This window comes from Convolutriloba macropyga, chromosome 2 (genome assembly GCF_964194025.1).
Source record: "Convolutriloba macropyga chromosome 2, txConMacr16.3, whole genome shotgun sequence".
Lineage (NCBI taxonomy): Eukaryota > Metazoa > Xenacoelomorpha > Acoela > Convolutidae > Convolutriloba > Convolutriloba macropyga.
The window spans coordinates 63,251,323-63,270,232 of NC_134469.1; the positions used below are offsets into that span (position 1 = coordinate 63,251,323).

At 36.8% G+C, this 18,910-nt stretch overlaps 1 protein-coding gene across 1 annotated transcript in view; it reads right to left on the reverse strand.

Moving 5' to 3' along the window:
- Positions 1-18,910, reverse strand: part of LOC142334961 (calpain-9-like) — a 93,527-nt gene that overhangs the window by 12,509 nt on the left and 62,108 nt on the right. The window contains exons 11-15 of the mRNA XM_075383290.1: positions 15,450-15,605; positions 15,087-15,241; positions 14,680-14,719; positions 14,519-14,524; positions 13,795-13,924 (exon numbers count right to left, since the gene is read on the reverse strand). Coding sequence (XP_075239405.1) covers positions 13,795-13,924; positions 14,519-14,524; positions 14,680-14,719; positions 15,087-15,241; positions 15,450-15,605 — 487 coding nt within the window. The remainder of the gene's footprint in view (positions 1-13,794; positions 13,925-14,518; positions 14,525-14,679; positions 14,720-15,086; positions 15,242-15,449; positions 15,606-18,910) is intronic.

Below are 18,910 nucleotides of genomic sequence, written 5' to 3' on the forward strand. Positions count from 1 at the left end.
CTTAATCCATTGTCTGTACACATTCTAAGTCACAACCATTTTAATTTATGTAAATTTCAATACAAACAAAATTTGCTCATTTCACAAAGTGAAATAGAAATGATTAAACTTTTATTCTTATTTTTATTCAGTCTTAACTTCCTTCTTCTTATTTTAATTCAAAATTTTAGTCGATTTCTTAAAACTCGCAATCTTGCTTCTCAAATCACAATTTAAGCATGCTATATAATTTGGACTGATTTGAAGTGAAATAAATTTCCGCCGAGCAAAAGCATCAAAAATAGTGCGACATAATTAAACATGCAACATGCTTAGTTTGCACATGTCAAACTCTTCCTTCATCAGAAAAATAAGTCATCAGAAAAATTGATTGGCTGTTTGAATTTGAACTCTTTGAACGATTTTGTCATTTCCATCAAACACCTTCGTTATTCGTTCATTTATTGTAACGGTTGTTGGTTCTGGCAATTCTATCATTGTTCTCCTTTGAAAAAATGTCCTGGTGTGAGGGCTAAAGCAACATCTTCATCATTTGAAATTGATGTAATAGGTCATGGTTTCAAGATGGCTTCTATCTGGGTCAATAGTTGCCAAATAAACAGCTGTCAGCTTTGTTCTTCGAATGATGCGATACATATGACGCTTCAATGGCTTGACTGCTGCATTGAGAAACTCCATGCAGATTTTCTCCTGTGCTTCTCGAATCAACAATTCCGTAATTGGAGACAACTTCGGAATGAGAATTGGAAATTTTCTGTTGATAGTGTAAGGTGAATGTGCCAGACGTCCTCCAACTCGAATAAGACTTTTCTCGTCGTCAAAAAATGGCAAAATGCTGTAGAGGTTACCACTTCTTGAGAGCCTCTCTGTTGTAATCTTCTGTGGCTGACTCTCATATGTGATTTGATTTCTGTCTTACCGGAATTGGGTGAACTCGGTCCAATGCTGCCCTTTGTCTGTCCCAACATACCTATATATGGGCACCCAGTCCCACCTTTACCGTTGGTTCTGCCTGTGCTACCAAGTCGATTTCCTAATTCTTTGTGTATCCAGGCCCCTTTCCCTACCTTTCCCACTTTCCTCATCCGACTACTTTGAGTTTTTTCTCAAATTACCCTTACTTGTATCTGGGCCCCTGGCCCTACCTTTTCCCTTTTCCTCATCTGGTGGTCTTGAGTTTTTTCTCGAATTACCAATACATGTACTTGTACTAGGGCCCTGGCCCTACCTTTTTCTGAGGAGCTAACAAAACAATGTACATCCGAGCTGATGAACTCCCCAAAATTGCTATGGGAGTAATCAGTCACATCAGTTCTGCATGTGTCCCCAGGACTATCCAAACCAATAACAAAATCGAGATCAGTTGAGTTTAGCGTTTCAATCTGGCCCGCGTCGATGAATGCAGGAGCTTGGCTCCTGTCACTATCAATATCATTACTGGAATGATTTGGATCCATTGAGATCACAGTCTTGTTCTCTAACCTAGCTTTGAATGCAAGATCTGGGTCCAAATCTCTAACAAAACCATTAATCACATCAATTGATTTTACCGTATCAACCCAGCCCTCAGGTTTGGATGCAGAAACTGCGCCCCCGGCCTTACCAATACAGTTAATTGGATCAATCAATTTCACCGCTTCATCTCCACCCACGGGGTTAAGTGCAAAACATGGCCTCCAGCCCTACCAAAGCTATTTTTGAAGTAAATTGGATCCAGTGTGATCAAGATTTCATCATCGCCCCCGACGTTGAATGCGCAACCTGGGCCCCCGGCCCTTCATATACGATTTCCACCTGATAATTGAATTGATGTTCCTGTGCTGGCTTTGAAATGACGTATAGTTTCAACCAAGTTGTTTTTAGCCACTGAGTTCCCAATTCTTTGTGTGCCCCTTGCACTGACAAAGCAACCCGGCACCTTGGTCCTACCTTCTTCTGAAGCACTAACAACACAATTTACATCCGAGCTAATGAAATCCCTAAAATTGCTACTTGAGTAATCAGTCTTATCAGTTCTGCATGTGTCCTCAGGACTATCTAAACCAATACCAAAATCGAGATCAACTAGGTTTACCGTTTCCATCTTGCCCCCGGCAATGAATGCAAGAGCTGGGCCCCCGGCTCTATCAATATCATTATTGGAATGATTTGGATCCAATGAGATCAAAGTTTTCTTCTCTCCGCAGCTTTGAATGCAAAATCTGGGCCCACGGCCCTACGAATACCATTAATCGTATCAATTGATTTTTCCGTTTTATCCCCGCCCCCAGAGTTGGATGCAGAAACGGGGACCCAGACCCATCAATACCGTTAATTGGATCCATCGATTTCATCGTTTCATCCCCGCCAGCGGGGCTGAATGAAAAACTTGGGTCCCCGGCCCTACCAAGCTATTATTGAAATGAATTGGATCGAGTGCGATCACGACTTCATCCTCGCCACCGGCGTTGAATGCGCAGCCTCGGTCCCCGGCCCATCCAATACGGTTACCACCTAATGAGTGAATTTTTATTCCTGTGCTGACTTTGGAATGAAGTACAGTGTCCCCCAAGTTGTTTTTAAACTCTGAGTTCCCAATTCTGTGTGTATCCCTGGCACTGATAAAGCAACCGGGCCCCTTGGATCTACCTATACCACCAAATCCTCTGGAACTCCGTGATTCGCCTATATCATGTCCAGCAAAACCTCCCTGTACATGAGCGCTGTCTGTGCTGTTGATGGGAATAGTATATTGTCGGTTCGGATCTCTTATGATGTCAAAATCGGGAACGAAAATTCTTCGTATGAAGCTATATAAAACTATTCGTCCCTCATATATTTCATTTCTTTGCAACAAAACTTTATGAGGATTGGTTCACATCTGTAAAGACATGACCTGGTTTCTGTTCTTCTGGTTGGATTGACCAAATGCTGTTTTCTCTCGCTGGCCTTGAATCGTTGTTCGGTAGCAGTTCGAATCCTTGTCCTGATACCCCGAACGAACTTCGCAAAATATAGGAAAATCCTTGTCGCTCTATGTATTGAAGAATGTCACTTTATCATTATCAGAATCCTGTTCTCGATTTTTTGACGATACCACTGTCAAATATGTAGACTGCTTGTTGGCTTCAACCTCTGCTCCCATTGTATCGGTCGATTAAAAAACTAAGTGAGTCCCAATGATTTTCCGACTGTTTCAACCGTTCGTGTCCATCAAAACAGTTTATGCTTCAACAAATCAGCGGCTGCCATCCCCCGTGAAGCACAGTCTGCAGGATCTTCTTCAAGGATCCTCTTCTGTAGGAACAAGTTTCCAATCAGTGGCGGGTATAACTTCTTGTATTTTAGCTACGCGGTTGCTACAAACGGCTTCCAACTCCTAGGATAATCTTGTAGCTAAGCAATTGTAACTGTTAATTTCTACCATGCAAAAATTATTGGCTTTGGAAATCGTTCATTATTGATTGCCAAAGACACTGCCTCAATCAGTTTGGCACCAAGTAGAGCTGCATAAAGTTCCAAGCGTGGTACACAAACCGATTTGGTTGGTCTTACTCGCTTCTTAGCTGTCAACATTTTTGTTTCAATGCAGTCTCCAACTATCTGTCTGAGGAAGACAACAGCAGCATAAGCAGTTGTTGATGCATTGCAAAAGACGTGTAGTTGAAAGTCTGTTTCTGACCCTGGCATCGAAACTTTCCGTTGTAAGCGGGCGTTCTCCAAGCCTTTGAGTTGAATGCGAAGTCGGATGTGATGCTATAGCATTCCATCTGAATATGGTTGATCCCAGCTAAGTTTATCCATCCACAGCAACTGGACAAACAACTTTTGTTGGATGGTGGTTGGTGAAAGCCAGCCCAATTGGTCAAAAAGGCGTGAAAACTCTGACAGAATCTGTCTTTTTTGGTGTCTTTTTATCAAGTTTATCTGTAAATCCAAATTGATTGGGATTTGATTCATTTTACGCCCAGTTTCTTGATATTGTAATCTTTACTTTGGATTAACATTTCAACTTCAGTTTCTCTTAAGTTTCCAGCTAGTCCTGAAACTATTGAGCTAATCTTGAAACTAAAAACTGGAAGCCCATTTCCTTATATCAAAACCTGCATGAGTTTTGATGAATGCGGCCTGCAGCTTTTCTGCTGCCTGAAAGTCAGTGGAACCTGTGAGTATGTTGTCCACATACATATCAAACTACATAGACCAGCGAAGCCTCTCATCTGTCGTTTCTTGCTCAAGAACTTGGAGAGGTCGCATCGAATAATAGGATGAAGAGGCAATAGCGTAAGTTACCCTTTGCAATCGGTACATCTCTATTGTTTTTGAATCTGTGTCTTTCCAAAAAGTACGATGATAATGTTCATCTTCTTTGTCCAAATCTACATGACAATACATCTTTGGAATATCTGCTGATAGTGCAATCTGATATAAACAGAATCAATTCAAAATGCTGAATAAGTCTTTTTGAATTTTCGGTCCAACCATCAGTCTGTTATTCAAAGATGCACCCGTTGTTGTCTTTGCAGATCAGTCAAAAACAACTGTTAATTTGGTTGTCGTACTTGAATCTTCAAAGACGCAGTGATGACAAAGATAAAACGAGATCTCTTGGTGAAGAATAAGTTCTGATTATTTCAAATGACCAAGGTTTAGAAATACTTCTATGAAGTCCTTGCACCTCTTAAAGAGTTCTGGCTGTTTTTCGAGTCTGCATTTGAGGCTATCTATTCGCCGCCTTGCTCGCACGAAAGAGTCCCCCAACTGATTTGTCTCAAATTTGATAGGCAGTTGCACAATAAACCGACATTCAGTGATTCGTTTCGTTGTTCCCCTGAAAGGTCGATCGCAACGTTTCTCGTCGCTGGTCCAGAGTTTTGCTGTTGGAAATTCCTCTATTTTCCAGAAACGCTGTAATTTTTCTGGTTCTGATTGAACAAAGAATGTCGGCGAAATGTTTGAAGGAGTTTTTTTGGTTTGTTCCTTTCCTATGACAACCCAACCAAACACTAAGAGCCTATGGGTTATTCCAAAGTTTGATTCCGTCAACCTGTTGTTACCAATCATGAGATCTTCATATTAGTAAGCTCCAATGAATAAGTCGATGCTTGATAGTTTGTTGAACTCAGCGTCTGCCAAATGTTTTTCTTTTACTGTCTCCCACAGGGAAAAATAGTCGTTTGGTGAAAACCTTCCTCCGAGGTTTTTTGACTCATGGCTGCTGTAATTTTGCTATCAATTTTCATTTTTGTTGCTCTAGATGCTGCTGCAGGATTTTGGTTCGTTCTGTCATCTACCCGCCTGAAAGATGTTTCGTTGTTTGTTCCTTTGCTATCAATATTTTCCCGACACAAAAGAGTATGTGGTTTTCTAACCAATTGCTTGCTTTTGGACCCACCACAATCGTCTGAATTATGCCCAGGTCGCAGACAATTCAAACAGTTTTTTTTTTCACTTTTATCAAGCCGGCTCGTGCCTTCAACAAAAGTTTCTAAAATTTTTCACAATTAAAAAATTTGTGAAGTTCTTTACAACACTCACATTGCTGCTCCGATGTTGCCAATTGAGTATGCAGATGAAGCAAGTTTGCTATTGGTGGCTTAGTAGTTCAGTTTTCAGTTGGTGTTCTTGCTCCCAACTCATGGGCCCGTTCATCCAAGAACAATCAAAGCTGTTCATATTTTGAGGATCCTTGCTCTTGGATGATAGCTCCCAGCGTTTTCTTGTTTCTGCTGGTTCACTGATTCTCCTAAAATTTTGGTCTGTTACTGGTATCGAAATCATAATTTTTGCTGCATCCCTTTTCAATGAAGACTTAAGGTATTGTAGCTTCTGGCTACCTTGAAAAGCCAAGTTGTCAGTTATTGAGCCTTTGAACAAATCAAAGAATGATGTCCACTGCATGTAGTGTCCCCAGAATACTGGCAACTTTTGACAATCTGATGTTTGTTGACAATGTTGAACTTTCTAAAACTATTGAACTCAAAGGAGTTGATGTTTCCCGAGCAGAAGAACGATCGAAGCGATTAGTGAAGCGCTTTATTACGTCATTGCACTGAGACAGTTTGTCGTCGACTTCATTGGACTCCACAATGTCACTATCAAGTGCTTCAGGCTCTGTTAAGGTCGGCTGAAGTTGCTCCTTCAGGTTGACTAAGTAGCTTTCGTGCGAGAAGCGTTGAAAGTTCACGCAATGGGTTGATGTCTTCTTCTGTTATTGTTCGTGGTTGTTTCCTCATTATCATTTCTGCTTCATTGTTGAATGTTGTGGCGACGCTTCGATGTGATCTGTTGAAATCCTTGATCTGTTGAAGGTTTTAATGCAACTTCGGTGTCTGTTCTCGTTTTTTGTCTTTGTTTTTTGTCCTTGTCCTTTGTCTTTGACCTCTTTCGTGTTCTTTTCTGGAAACTGTATACTAGAATCAAATTATTTAAACGAAAAAGGTGGGGTTTCAACTATCCCCCTGTAAAATTTGTGGTCACTTTATGCGCGCCAAATCATCTTAACTACTTCGTGGGAGTAACTAAGCTTAAAAAAAGAATTCTCTGGGTGAACTGAGAGCAAGAGAGAGATCGTTTTCCCTGAAGTTTCAACAAAAATCTTTTGATACACTTGAGTAGGTAGTTCGCCCACTTACCGGGTCTTAGGTTCAGTATACTCAACCTAGTTATGCAAGTTATTCAACTGGTATAACTTTTGGGGGTTTTGTTGTCTAGTGGGGGTCAGCTTTTCAATGTTCCCCTTTAAGTTTCCTTTTTTAGATTATGACTATAATTTGTAAAGAGTGAATGCTTTTGTTGCCTAATCCTTTGACTATTTTATCCTTAACTTAATTTCCGACGGACCAAATGTTGCGATGCAACATTAAATTAATATTTTGCTTGAATTTCTTTGTAATGCTTTCTGCTAAACAAACTTAAGCTCAAAAAGAAGGATTGATTTTGATAATATCATGTGAAATTTATAATTAATTGTTTTCAAGCACGTGGTTATTAGTCGTTGCAATCATCATCTTCTTCGGCTGTTGCTTAAAGCCAAAATTTGGTTTAGTTTGAAATTGTAACAGACTGATTTGAATTGAAAAAAAATTCGCGGAGCAAAGACATCAAAAAAAGTGCAATAAAACTAAACAGACTCATTTGCTCAAATTGGTTGTGCAATAGCGTCGCCAAAACGGATGGCTTTAAAATCGTCAGTCTCTGCGCCATCAAAAAAATTAAATGAAATTGTATAATCGAGAATAACAGGGCGCAGTAAACAGCGAACAACAGAAATGGCTATTCAAAAACACCGCTTTGCATCTAACCCTTCTGCGGAAAAAATACACAAGAGTCTCCAATCAATGGTAGATATGGCAAATTCGTGTGAAAATTGCAATATTGGTCCTCAAAAGTATTGTCCTAAAAATTCTCCTCGGTGAAAAAAACTAAACTATGTTAAACTCCCACGAGAACCTAGATATGAAGAGCCAATAATTACCTCAACGGAGTTCCAAAAACGAGAACGACAAATCAGAAGAAGCTAAATAAAACAGCGCTCAGAACTAAAACTTCAAAAAATCGTAGAGGCTGGAATATTTTGTAGCAACCATGTGTACAGCATGAACAAAAATTCTTTTCACCGCTATATTCGAGTGTTATAAAAAAGGACTGATGATGTGGACACAAAAATCTCGCACCCCGCAGATATCCATGACTTAGCAACACGAAGATGTGCACAATGTTGGAAAACTCTTTCATCCAACCCAGAAACATCACTTTTAGTTGTTACAAATTTTTCTCTAGAAAACAGAAACGCGCAGAGTCATTAGAATGCTTTTAGAGCACTGTGAAGGAGTTGCAAGAGACAAGAGAAAAGCAATTTTGAAGAATGCAAAGAGGACTTAATACCAGACACCTTTACAACAAACATGTCTGTCAGTGACATACAACGTAAATTGCTTCGTAATACCCCCACCCCTTTTGCAGCACTCAATATTGCAGTCAACATGGAAATGGGCCAAATCAATCAACAACGAAAAATATAATGTAACCCACAGAGCATAATTGCGATGCAAAGTAGCTCATGATTTCGCAGTGCAACAGTACAAACAGTGGCCGAACAATGACATCAACAGACAAACAAACAACAAATGATGGAACTGTGAACAGATTTGGACCAAACAGCACCACCAAATTTAACAAGCAGTTCGAAAGAACTGTAATCAATCTGGACCTTAAAATCATTTTGCTAGGGTTTTCGTAGAAAACTAAATACAACTTGAAATATCCAAAAATTGAGAAAGTTAGTAGCATTGAAACTGATGCCCAAACTGAAACAAGCGTGATTAATTTCGAGAACTTAAACGCCAATTGCGAACCCAATTACAGTTCTTCTGACGACAATTATGTTGCAATGATTTCAAGCGCCAACAATATCAGTTTGCATAATACACATCTCATTGCAAGTAAAACACAATGCTCATTTCTAATTGATTCCGGTAGAGCGTGTTCAACCATTAAACAATTAACTTACCTTTCGTAAAAGAAATAATGCACATTTGCTCTGATCGAGAAGAAACTGAACGAAATACAAAACTTCCACTACCAAAAAGTTGAAATTTTTGGAAATTTGAAAACCCCATTAAACCTAATGATTGGGAAATGGATAAAGCACAATTCGTTGTAGTAACTGAAATTCTAAAACATATTATTGGAAGAAGTCTTTGTGAGAGTCTCAGCATTCGTAATACTCAACAAACACTTCACTAAAGTAGTGTCAGTAACGCCGTTGATAAATTCATAAACTAAATCCAAATACGCGGCTAATAAATGCAATAATCTAAAACGAAAAATAAAATTAAAATCAAAATCGATTAAATCGAAGAAATTTCTTGAACTAATTACTAGAACTGAAAAATCGAAACATCATTGGATTCAGTCAAGTCGAAATTTTACGAAATTTATGCAAATCGACACAAGAAAGGATAAGAAGTACCAATTAACATAAAATAAAACGCAAAAAGAGAAATTGAAAACTTACTCCCAGAATGACCCAGCGAAAAAAGTTTCAAGCTGTTCCTACCAATGTCTTTTCTTCTAACGTAATCACTGTAAAGAGAGATCATTCGATAAATTTAGCTTTCCACTCAAAATTTATGGAAAAATTGATTCATAGCAAAAAATCAGATGCAATACATTGATTCGCTCATCCAAACAATCTCGCAACAACTTACTTCAAATGCTTTCAAAGCAACGGCTTATTTATCATCCATGGTTTGCAGTATGCGTATAGACAACTAAACTTACACCCTGATACGGCCCGCCAATGCAACTTTAATGTAGTAAGGACAATTATTATAGACATTGTATTAGTATTCAAAAGTATTTACTATTAATTAGTACACACTATAAAAGTTTATACTATATAGAAGCATTTAGTATAAAAATTTAGTATCGAATAGTATATAATATAGACTCTATAATAGTATAAACAAAACACTGCTTTCTCGATGATATACTAACAGTTAGCAAAGGCAGTTATGAAGATCAAAGTAAACTAGTTATAAAGTGCCTCTAGAAACTAGATGACGAAAACCTGAGAACAAACAAGGGAGAAGGTCAATTCCCAAAAATTGTTATAGAATGGCTCAGTTAAAAAGTTACTTAGTCTGCGAAAATGCCCTCGACAACAATATTGAAGCCATACATTTGCTCAAATCACCGAAAAAACAGAATTAACTGAGATTATTTGTGGGCTCAGTATAACATCTCCCAAATTAATCCCAATCCTGACCAAAACATTTCACCCATTTAGACTGCGTCTGAAGAAGAAAAAGGTTTTGTTTGGACTGAAAGACATGAGAACCAATTAAAACTTTTAAAATTAAACAGCTGAAAAAACTGAAAATAAACGTTTCAATATTTATTTAAAAATTTGTATAAAATGTGGCGATTATCAACAAGGACTAACTAAGGGCAGTGTTTGAACGACGAACGCTTTATGGTTGGCTTGGTATGTGTGAATGAATTCAAACTACTTGGGGTAGTTTGTGCTATTGAATACTTTAAGTACTACAGTACGGAAACACATTTCAAGTTAGTACATATTATAGATCCCTCTTGTCTATATTGAAAAAACATATATGCAACAAATTTTACTTTAGCTTATTAACATAATGGATAGATCATAAATTACTAATTAAGTTAACTATTGTTTTCTACTTGGCTCAAACATGGAATTAGATGATACTGTTTCTCGCCAAATCAATCATCAAGCCGTCAAAGTATCTGTATATGATGAGCATGTCATTGTTTCCAAAACTGACTCAACTAAAAAGTGCGCTAAACACTTCCATCTCAGGAAGAGGAATTACTCTGCGAACGGGCCCACAAAAGTTTTGTAGACGAAATTTCTAGCACTTATAATGGCGACATCAAAAATAGTAGACTTGCTGCGCAAAAACACGATTTAGTAAATAGTATTGTAAATAAAAATATTGTGAAGGAAATAAATATTTCAAGTTTGAAACATTGTATTGAAGCAGCAAGCAAATACTGCATTCGATTACCAATGATAACTCATTGTTACGAAGAAACACTCAAGCAGATCTGCCAAAACACTATTTAAAAGTACGCTTTTGTGACAAGGCCATCTCTTCAGATGTCCCAATAGCAACAACACCATCAACACCCGCTACCCTTAAATCAAATGTAGTTTACAACACGCCGAAAACAGATATCTACATTGACGCACTCAACTTTGCACTGTCAAAGATCTTCACCAGGACGCTCCTCGCCAGCATAACTTCCAAAGACACTGTACTCAAAGAGAACCGACATTGCGTCATTAGAGAGATTGAGGAGAAATGCCGACAAATATCTCTGCGTTAGACATCCCCAACTCCATTAAGGATTCATAATTGGAGGCAATCCCTTGCACACACTCAAGGAATTGGAGGATGAACAATTTAGCAGCTCAGGCGCGGTAGCCATATATGGCAGGGACGTCTTTTCCAAAGCAACCAAATACTACCCCTGCATTGAAATATGTAAAAATTTAAAACCTTTTATTCCACATTCTAAATAGGAAGCAGTTAAGTCATATAAAGTTCCGAACGAAAAATTATAAAAAAAAATACAAAACTTCGGCTTGTACTTAGAATGAACAAGTACAAGCCGAAGTTTTTGATAGAGAGAAAGCATTCATAATCATCAATTCCTACAAAATTAGGTTCTATTGCATGGCGTTCCGCGATCTATTAGAATAGATCATGCAAAAGGTCAAATTGGACTTCAAGTAAAATCATTTTGTTAGCCGTACAATATAGAGTTAATCACGGCGCCAACATACGATCATAGAGCGATTAGTTTAGTGGAACGGCTAAAACAAACAATAAAAAAACTCTTGCATTAAAGGGGCAGCTAAACTTTAATATAACAGCGTCAATAAATTTTGTTGTATACCAATTATGTAAACATACAAAAACAACAATAGATTTTTCAACGTTTAGACTTGAAGATAACACGTCGTTCAGCAACCTAAGCACAGTTCCTGATAAGAAAAAGTTGACATACAAACCAATAATACAACAATATTTAGACTTGGAAACTACACAATGGAATCAATAGATAAAAGAACAATACTGGGACAATGGGGATAGAAGTGATTGTGAAAAAAAGAGAATGGAGTACACGGCAAACAGGAGCAAGTAAGGCGATCCGCAGTGAGAATCACGGTTACCAGAACGAGACAAGAGGAAAGAACTTAAAAGCCCGTATCCCAACCCCCGAACCGAGAAGTTCTTTGTCGTGGCCCTTTGTTGTTAAAACGGATGAATTTACATCTGTCATCTGGAAAAATGGATGTCACAATAAGAAATTCATTACGCAAACTTCGGGACAAAGGCTGAATTTGGAGTACATCTTGACATATACGCTAAAAGAAGGGAACTTTAACCAACTGGAAAGACCAAAGAGTTGAAGATCTTTAATTACGCGAAAGATGCACGCAAAAAATGGAAGGAGGCACAAACATCAAGTGGCAAAAGACAAGGGATGACAAAGTTGTACATCATCAGTACATTAAAATTTTACAAGGGGCCTACAAGTTACACTAAACACCAAGCAGGCCAAAATTGATAAACCAGCTCCGCAATTACAAATTGAGGATACTAATGAAGTACCAGCAGAGCGAATAACTACTCCACCATCTAGACCCAAGCAGAAGCAACCAAAGTTGCCACAACACACATAAAGACAGAAAGGATCTTCACCGGATATAACATAGATTCGGATATATCCAACATATCGCAGCTACTTGTCCACCCACTTTTCAAGTCAGTTCGTCCTCAGCGCCTTTCCGCCGAAAAAGATGGCAAATATGTCAAAAGAAGAAACAGGGCCGTAGTAAGAAGAGCATTGTCGCAAACGTTCAAGCATTAGCGGCACAAAGTCCTCTACCACCTAATTCCTAATTTGAATTTAGTCATTGCACTCCCACACGGCGGTACTTAATCCAAGTTTTTGAATCGCTAAATTACAATGAGAAAACTATGACAGTACAAGAGGCTGAAACAACATCTGACTCAGACAATTGTTACAACTTTCGAAACTCATATTTATTATCCTATAAATTTTTGGTCATGATAACTAGTACATTTTTACGTAATCTTCTGATATATAGATAAACTAAACAATTTGTAAATTTGTTCATTTTTTGCCCGGAGAGAATTGTGGTACACCTGTCCGTACTATTCTCCTAAAATCTCGATTTAGATGATCATATCTGCAGTTATATTTTTGAACTTAATTTTTGATTTTGACCTTTAAATTTCATTTCCCATTTTGTCTTAAAAATTTGGTATCTTCCAAACCAAATAGTTCAATCATTGTCTGTTCAAATGCGAAGTCATAATCATTTCAGCCATCGGTAATTTTGTTTAAAAAATCTCTTCAATTCACAAACTGAATTATTATTGATTACATTTTGTTCATATTTGCATCTCAGTCTTAGTTTCATTCTTCTTAAATTAGTTCTAGATTTCAGTTGCTTTCTTAAAACTCTCAATCTTGCATATCAAATCACAATTCAAGCTGCATAATTCAAGGCTACATAATTTGGATTGATTTGAAGTAAAATAAGGTATCGCGCAGTAAAAGCGTCAAAATAGTAGAACATAATTAAACAGACTCAATTGCTGAAACTGGTTGTGTAATAGCGTCGCCAAAACGGATAAAAAACGGCCTTAAAATTCATCAGTCTTTGCACCACCAAAGCAACAGTTAAACGAAACTATAATTGTGAATGACAAGTCACTTGACGAAATACCACGAAATAACCTAGACAATCAAATTGATATCTATTTTGTAGGAAGTTATTGATTGTTTTGTACCTCAGGTTTCTGTGATGAAATCTTGCGAGGAAAAGTTTCAAATGTACGTTGCAGAATTTGGCTCATAACACAATTTTGCACTCAATGCAGAACAGGGTTCGTGTGTGTTGGAGAGTTGGTGCGTCTGTGGAGCAGGTTTAGTCTTGACCGTAATTGGTTGGTGCGTTCATATTGTTCGTCACAAAAATCCTCGACAGTGTATGCCTGGACGCACCGTACCCCAGTGTGCGTTCAAAAAGTGTCGGTGTCATAAACGAAAAAGCAAACCTCCGCCCGGAGTGATTGAACATAGCTTGTGAGATCAGAGTGAAACGTTCAGACAATTTCTTATTTAAATCTCTGAAGCTCTGCTGAGCCACTGTTTGACATATGATGTTGTCGTTATAGCAAAACGTATTGAGTAAATAAAACCTATGGTATTCATTCTAGACGTTAAATCACTTACTGGAGAACAGTCCGCACTTGTCCAGAATCTGTTTCAGTTCTCTGACGTCACACTCCTGGTCATCACCGGCTAGCTTCTGGAACATGCGACTCATGGTGTCAGCCGTTGATGCCTCCTTGTTGGTGAACACCTACACATCAGAAAGCTCCTCGTAAAACTGGTTCAAATTGAATTCTGTTCCATATTACCCATTTTGTCTTCACCCGGGGGAATACGGGTGGTCACCTCGGCCCGGGTATGCACAAGAAAAGTTACTCAATTTGTATTCATGGAAAAAAATCATAGAACTTTATTTCACTAAGTCCGAGATCCGAGAAAAAAATGGTTTAGACTGCAGATCTCTTGCTCAACTTGATAACAATTCCCTAGAAAAAATTTTTTTAGTTTTGGTGAAATTATAGACCACAGTATGCAATTGTATGTATGTTTAGAATTTGTAAGAACTTTTTAGAATTTTGAAGAGTTCATTAAAACTCAAGCTTATTGATTGAAAATTAGTAAGAAGTATAGACATCATACTGTGTAAAATAAATCACTCACGCCAAATGCACTGAGCAAGAGTTTGGAAAAATTTTTGCAAAGAATTTTGCAAAAAATGCATAAAAACGGAGAAAATTGTTATTAGGAGATGAAAATCAACCAATCAGCCATGTTTGTTTAAAGGGAATGTTAGCGTGTTTCAAATTGTTCCGACAAAGTTTATTTATTATAATTTGTTACTTACATGTGTCTGAAACAAACAAAGTTGCGCATACAAATGAATAATAAGAAATATCTTTGGAATGGCGTCAACAAATAAGAAAGACAAATTATAATATTGTTGTTTTATAATTCTGAATTAAAAGGTTCCCATGATGTCCATATTTAAAGAGGTCTCGAACGTACCTCAAAGTTGATTGTTCCAGAAGTTTCATCGTCGATTTCCCTGAAAAATATCATTTTTTCCATCAATTAGAACAATGCAAAATTGTAAGCAATCAAATTTTAACCAAACAATTATAGTTGTAACAGTATCTAAATTGCCAGAAGGTTAACACAAATGAAAATTTTTTTCTTCTTGAAAGTTTTTTACTTCTTGTCAGCACAATGCAATTATTTCATTTGGTTACTTCATACAAAATATCGAGGTGATTTACTCAAAACGTAATAGGGTAATAGATTCCAATAGGTAACAGGTAAAACAAGAATTAAAAAAATGTTTTGAACTTTAAGTTACTGCTGATCTTAGATATTTCGTCACTCATTCATTCGTGGACCTCGACCTGGGTTTGATTAAAATATGGGTTACTAACACAGAAGTGGCTTGTTTCTCGGTGTATATCCGGAGTAGGAAGTTTCCATATTTGTTGGGCTCGTGAGTAGACGGGATTATGCAATACTCGCCTGGGGGAAGTCGCGTTCGTAGAACCACTTCTCTGGCATCAGTGAAAGTCTTGCTTTTAGCCACCTTTCAACACAAAAATCATTAATCTCTAGTGCGGTAATTGACGGTTAACAGTTAGAATAATTTGACGAAGTTGCAAATCTAATGCGTTAATGTCAAATAATCCACCAGCTTAACTTTGACCTTTAGTAAATCAAAAGTAATTATAATGCAATGCTCTGATGATAGATTTAGCGAATTAATTAAATTTCTGCCTATTTTTGGCACTAACTTGTTTGTGATGCAAAATGTAGTTCAAGTCCAGCTCATCAGGTGCGTTTTGATCCACCTGAAAAAGAAGTTTTCTATTCATTTCTCTTTGTGCTCTATAAAATTTCGGCAAAAACCTTGATAGATTAGCCGAAGAGAATTGTGGTCCGAAAAATGTCTTGCAACAATTATAAACCATTAGCTAATCAAGAAATTAGTTTAAAAAAACAACCAAAATTGTTATTAGTTACAATTCATTAGTTGCCACTTTGCAAAGTTTAGGGAGCAGAAACAAATAAAAATTATTAAAATAATAGAAAATTATAGACATTATAGTATAAAAAATAAAATCGGCAGAAATGATTCCAGAACTCGATTTATCCTATTTCTTCTGATTACTTCTTTCTATTATTTTTCTCAAATTTATTTATTCTCTTTCTTTTGTTAATTAGGTATTAAAGTCTGAGTTTTACAGGTGAAAGTTGAAAATATACATTGAACAAGTGCGTTCCAGCACTGCCCTGGTTGCCCCTCATACAACTCTCCTGGTAATCATAAAGAGCATAAGGGAAAAAAACCACGCAAAAAACCCATGTTAACATTGAATGAAGGACCATGTGATTTAAATGAAAACCATCAACGCAGAAAATTAAACACGCAGGCATAAAAAACTTCACGTGATTCAACATCAAAATTTTACCTTCTGTATTACGTATTTACTCTTTAGCATTTCAACTTTACATTCCAGTGACACCAATTCGATATCAATCAGTCATTTTTTTGAGAATTTCATCTTGCGGCCTCTAAGAAAGATTACATTCATAGTCAGAAAAACGGAGTGTAAATGAGCTGGTGCCCACAGAAGCATACAAAAAAATTACTCAGAACAGTACCGTGCAAACGAAATTTTTAATCTTTTATATTTGCGCTTCCTTTTTAGCCCCAGTTACAAATTATATATTGTTATACAGCACGTTAATTTACTAAAAAAGAACGTGCACCTGGGGGCGTAAAAGATATAAACCCACTAAACTGAGGGTAGAAAAAAAGAAAATATCCGATCAGACATAAGGGACAGTGCTTAAAAGGTTGACAACCCATCTTCAGCCCTATGTTAGCTGACCACAATAATGGTGCAGTCTCTTGCCCAACGGTTGAACGGTTGGGAGCGGTTTTTTCCAATCTAATTTGGGTGGTGTTTTCACCGAGGTTTTTTTGAAACTGAATCATACAAGATGATATATGACTCCAGGTAAAAATGAAAGGATCATAGCAAAATTTGATAAACGAGGAACGTGCACTTTTTGTAACGATAGCTAAGAACAATTTGTGAAATATGTAACTAGATTACGTCATCACCAAAAAGTTGAGACTACAGAAAAATAATTCCACAACGCCATATATGACTTGTATTATTACCGGAAATCATAGAAGAATCAATTTACTTTTTTCCATGAACCAAAAAAGGCTCGAAATTGAATCAATAAGATATTCAAAATTTTTGGAGTGAAAACACAAGTTTATAAAAATTAAAATTGATCCCCGTAATTATACAGGGTTAAAAAAATTTCCTAGCATATTTAAAAACACAGAAAACAAACACTTGCAATAGATTACATATTTTTAGTGTTAGTTTTCGTTCCGGTGAATTCCTAGACCACTTTGCTTGTACTGTTTTCATTAAAGTTTGAAAAAAGATAACATGGTTTTACATAGTTCTGAGATTATCCATGGTTTCATAAAGAAATCACATATGACTTCCTTGGTTCCAGGCAAAGATCTTACGAGAAATTACATTATGTAGCTTACACGTGTTGACCTATGGCTTTATATATAATCCTTTTAGCATTGCAGCCTTAGGTCAACACGGGTAGCCTACATCCCTTCATTCGAACTTGTGTTGCGTTCCCTACTTTGCTTTACGATATAGACATCCCAATTTTCTTAACATCTAGATTTTCTTATATAAAATACATATCGTGAAATCGCCTGAATGAAGTTTTTGTTGCTTTTATCGCTAATCTAATTAACAGATGAGCATTACATTGCAAATCCGAGAAAACAATGTTGATGAAATCCTTTAAAAACAAACAAAAAGCAATGCAACCAAAAACTGTCAAACAAAGTTTTGGTTTCCTCATTTTCATCAGTTCTACAAAAAACGGTTAAAATTGCAGCCAATTTCTTTCAGCGATTAATAAGAAAATATCAAACAGATTTACTGCAACAAGATAATAATTTGAAATGAGAAAAAAATTCAATTGATCAGAAAGATTTGGTCAATATGATTTCGATCAAGGCAGGAATGCTAGTTTCTGCTAATTAATGTTGCTCAGCTGATAGAGCTTCGTTTACAAAATTAAGCGGAAAATCTTGCCCAATTAGAAAAACAAGCACCTAATAAACTGTTACTTCAAACGATGAAAATGTTGAGACAAGGAAGTTTACATCGAGGAGTTATTCAAACATTTTATAGTCAGCTGGCTTCATGAAACTCTGGGGCACTCAAACTTTCAAGTTAGTGCTCAAAGCACCTAATAGTCCTTTGCCGTTCAATAATTCATGCAGGTCCCTAAAAAACTTCCGGGTGATGAGCTGATGAGCATAAACACTATGCAAAGAAAATTGGAGAAGACTTCAAAAAGCTCTGATACTTCTTGGGGAAACAATCTTGTATAAAAAAACTACTTGCCAGGAACCAAAAACGAATATTAAAATCATGTGTGTTCGACACTAGAGTCAAAAATTTTTGTTTTTTGTTTCATTTTTATTTTTCAATTTGCAAACGAATTTAGGATTGATCTATTGGGTATTTTCTTAACAGAGTTGATATAGAAACTGATGAGCAACTTTGCGAGTCATCTTTTTTTGTTTTTCTTTGATTTGGTGATAATTGTAAAACTGTCTTTTATCGGACAGCTTTGGTTACAAATGAAAATCCTTAGTGAGGCAATTAATTCAATCATTATGTTCATTTGAGTTTGTGAGCTAAAAATGAAACGAAGAACGCAAATATTTTTTTCTCTAGTGCAGCTCAAGAAAGGTGAACACATTCGAAGCTCAAAGTTAGCGCAAAGGTACCCAATAATTATAAAACTCAGTAGCAATTGAGGAAATTGTATAGTGAAGCAAACTTAACCAAAAATTCAATGTTGTTTTTAGCTAATAGTACTAAAATTGGCTTCAATTTGTTCCAATCCGGCCGAAAATATGTCAAATAGGGCAAACTAATCCTGACAATAACGATGCTGGAATAACGATCAATTTTTGTGTATGGTTGCCTTTCTGATGGCAAAACTTTTTATTATTCTCGTGAAATCTACCAATCCTCAATAACAGATTTAACGAGAAAAAAAAATCATATTAGAGCATATATTGTTCCTCGCCTTCAAGAAATCCCATTTGTTTCAGCCGGAGCATCGAGTGGTAATTTCTGCTCATATGGCTGAAAAAGGGCTCATATATGATCATACATTTATCTAT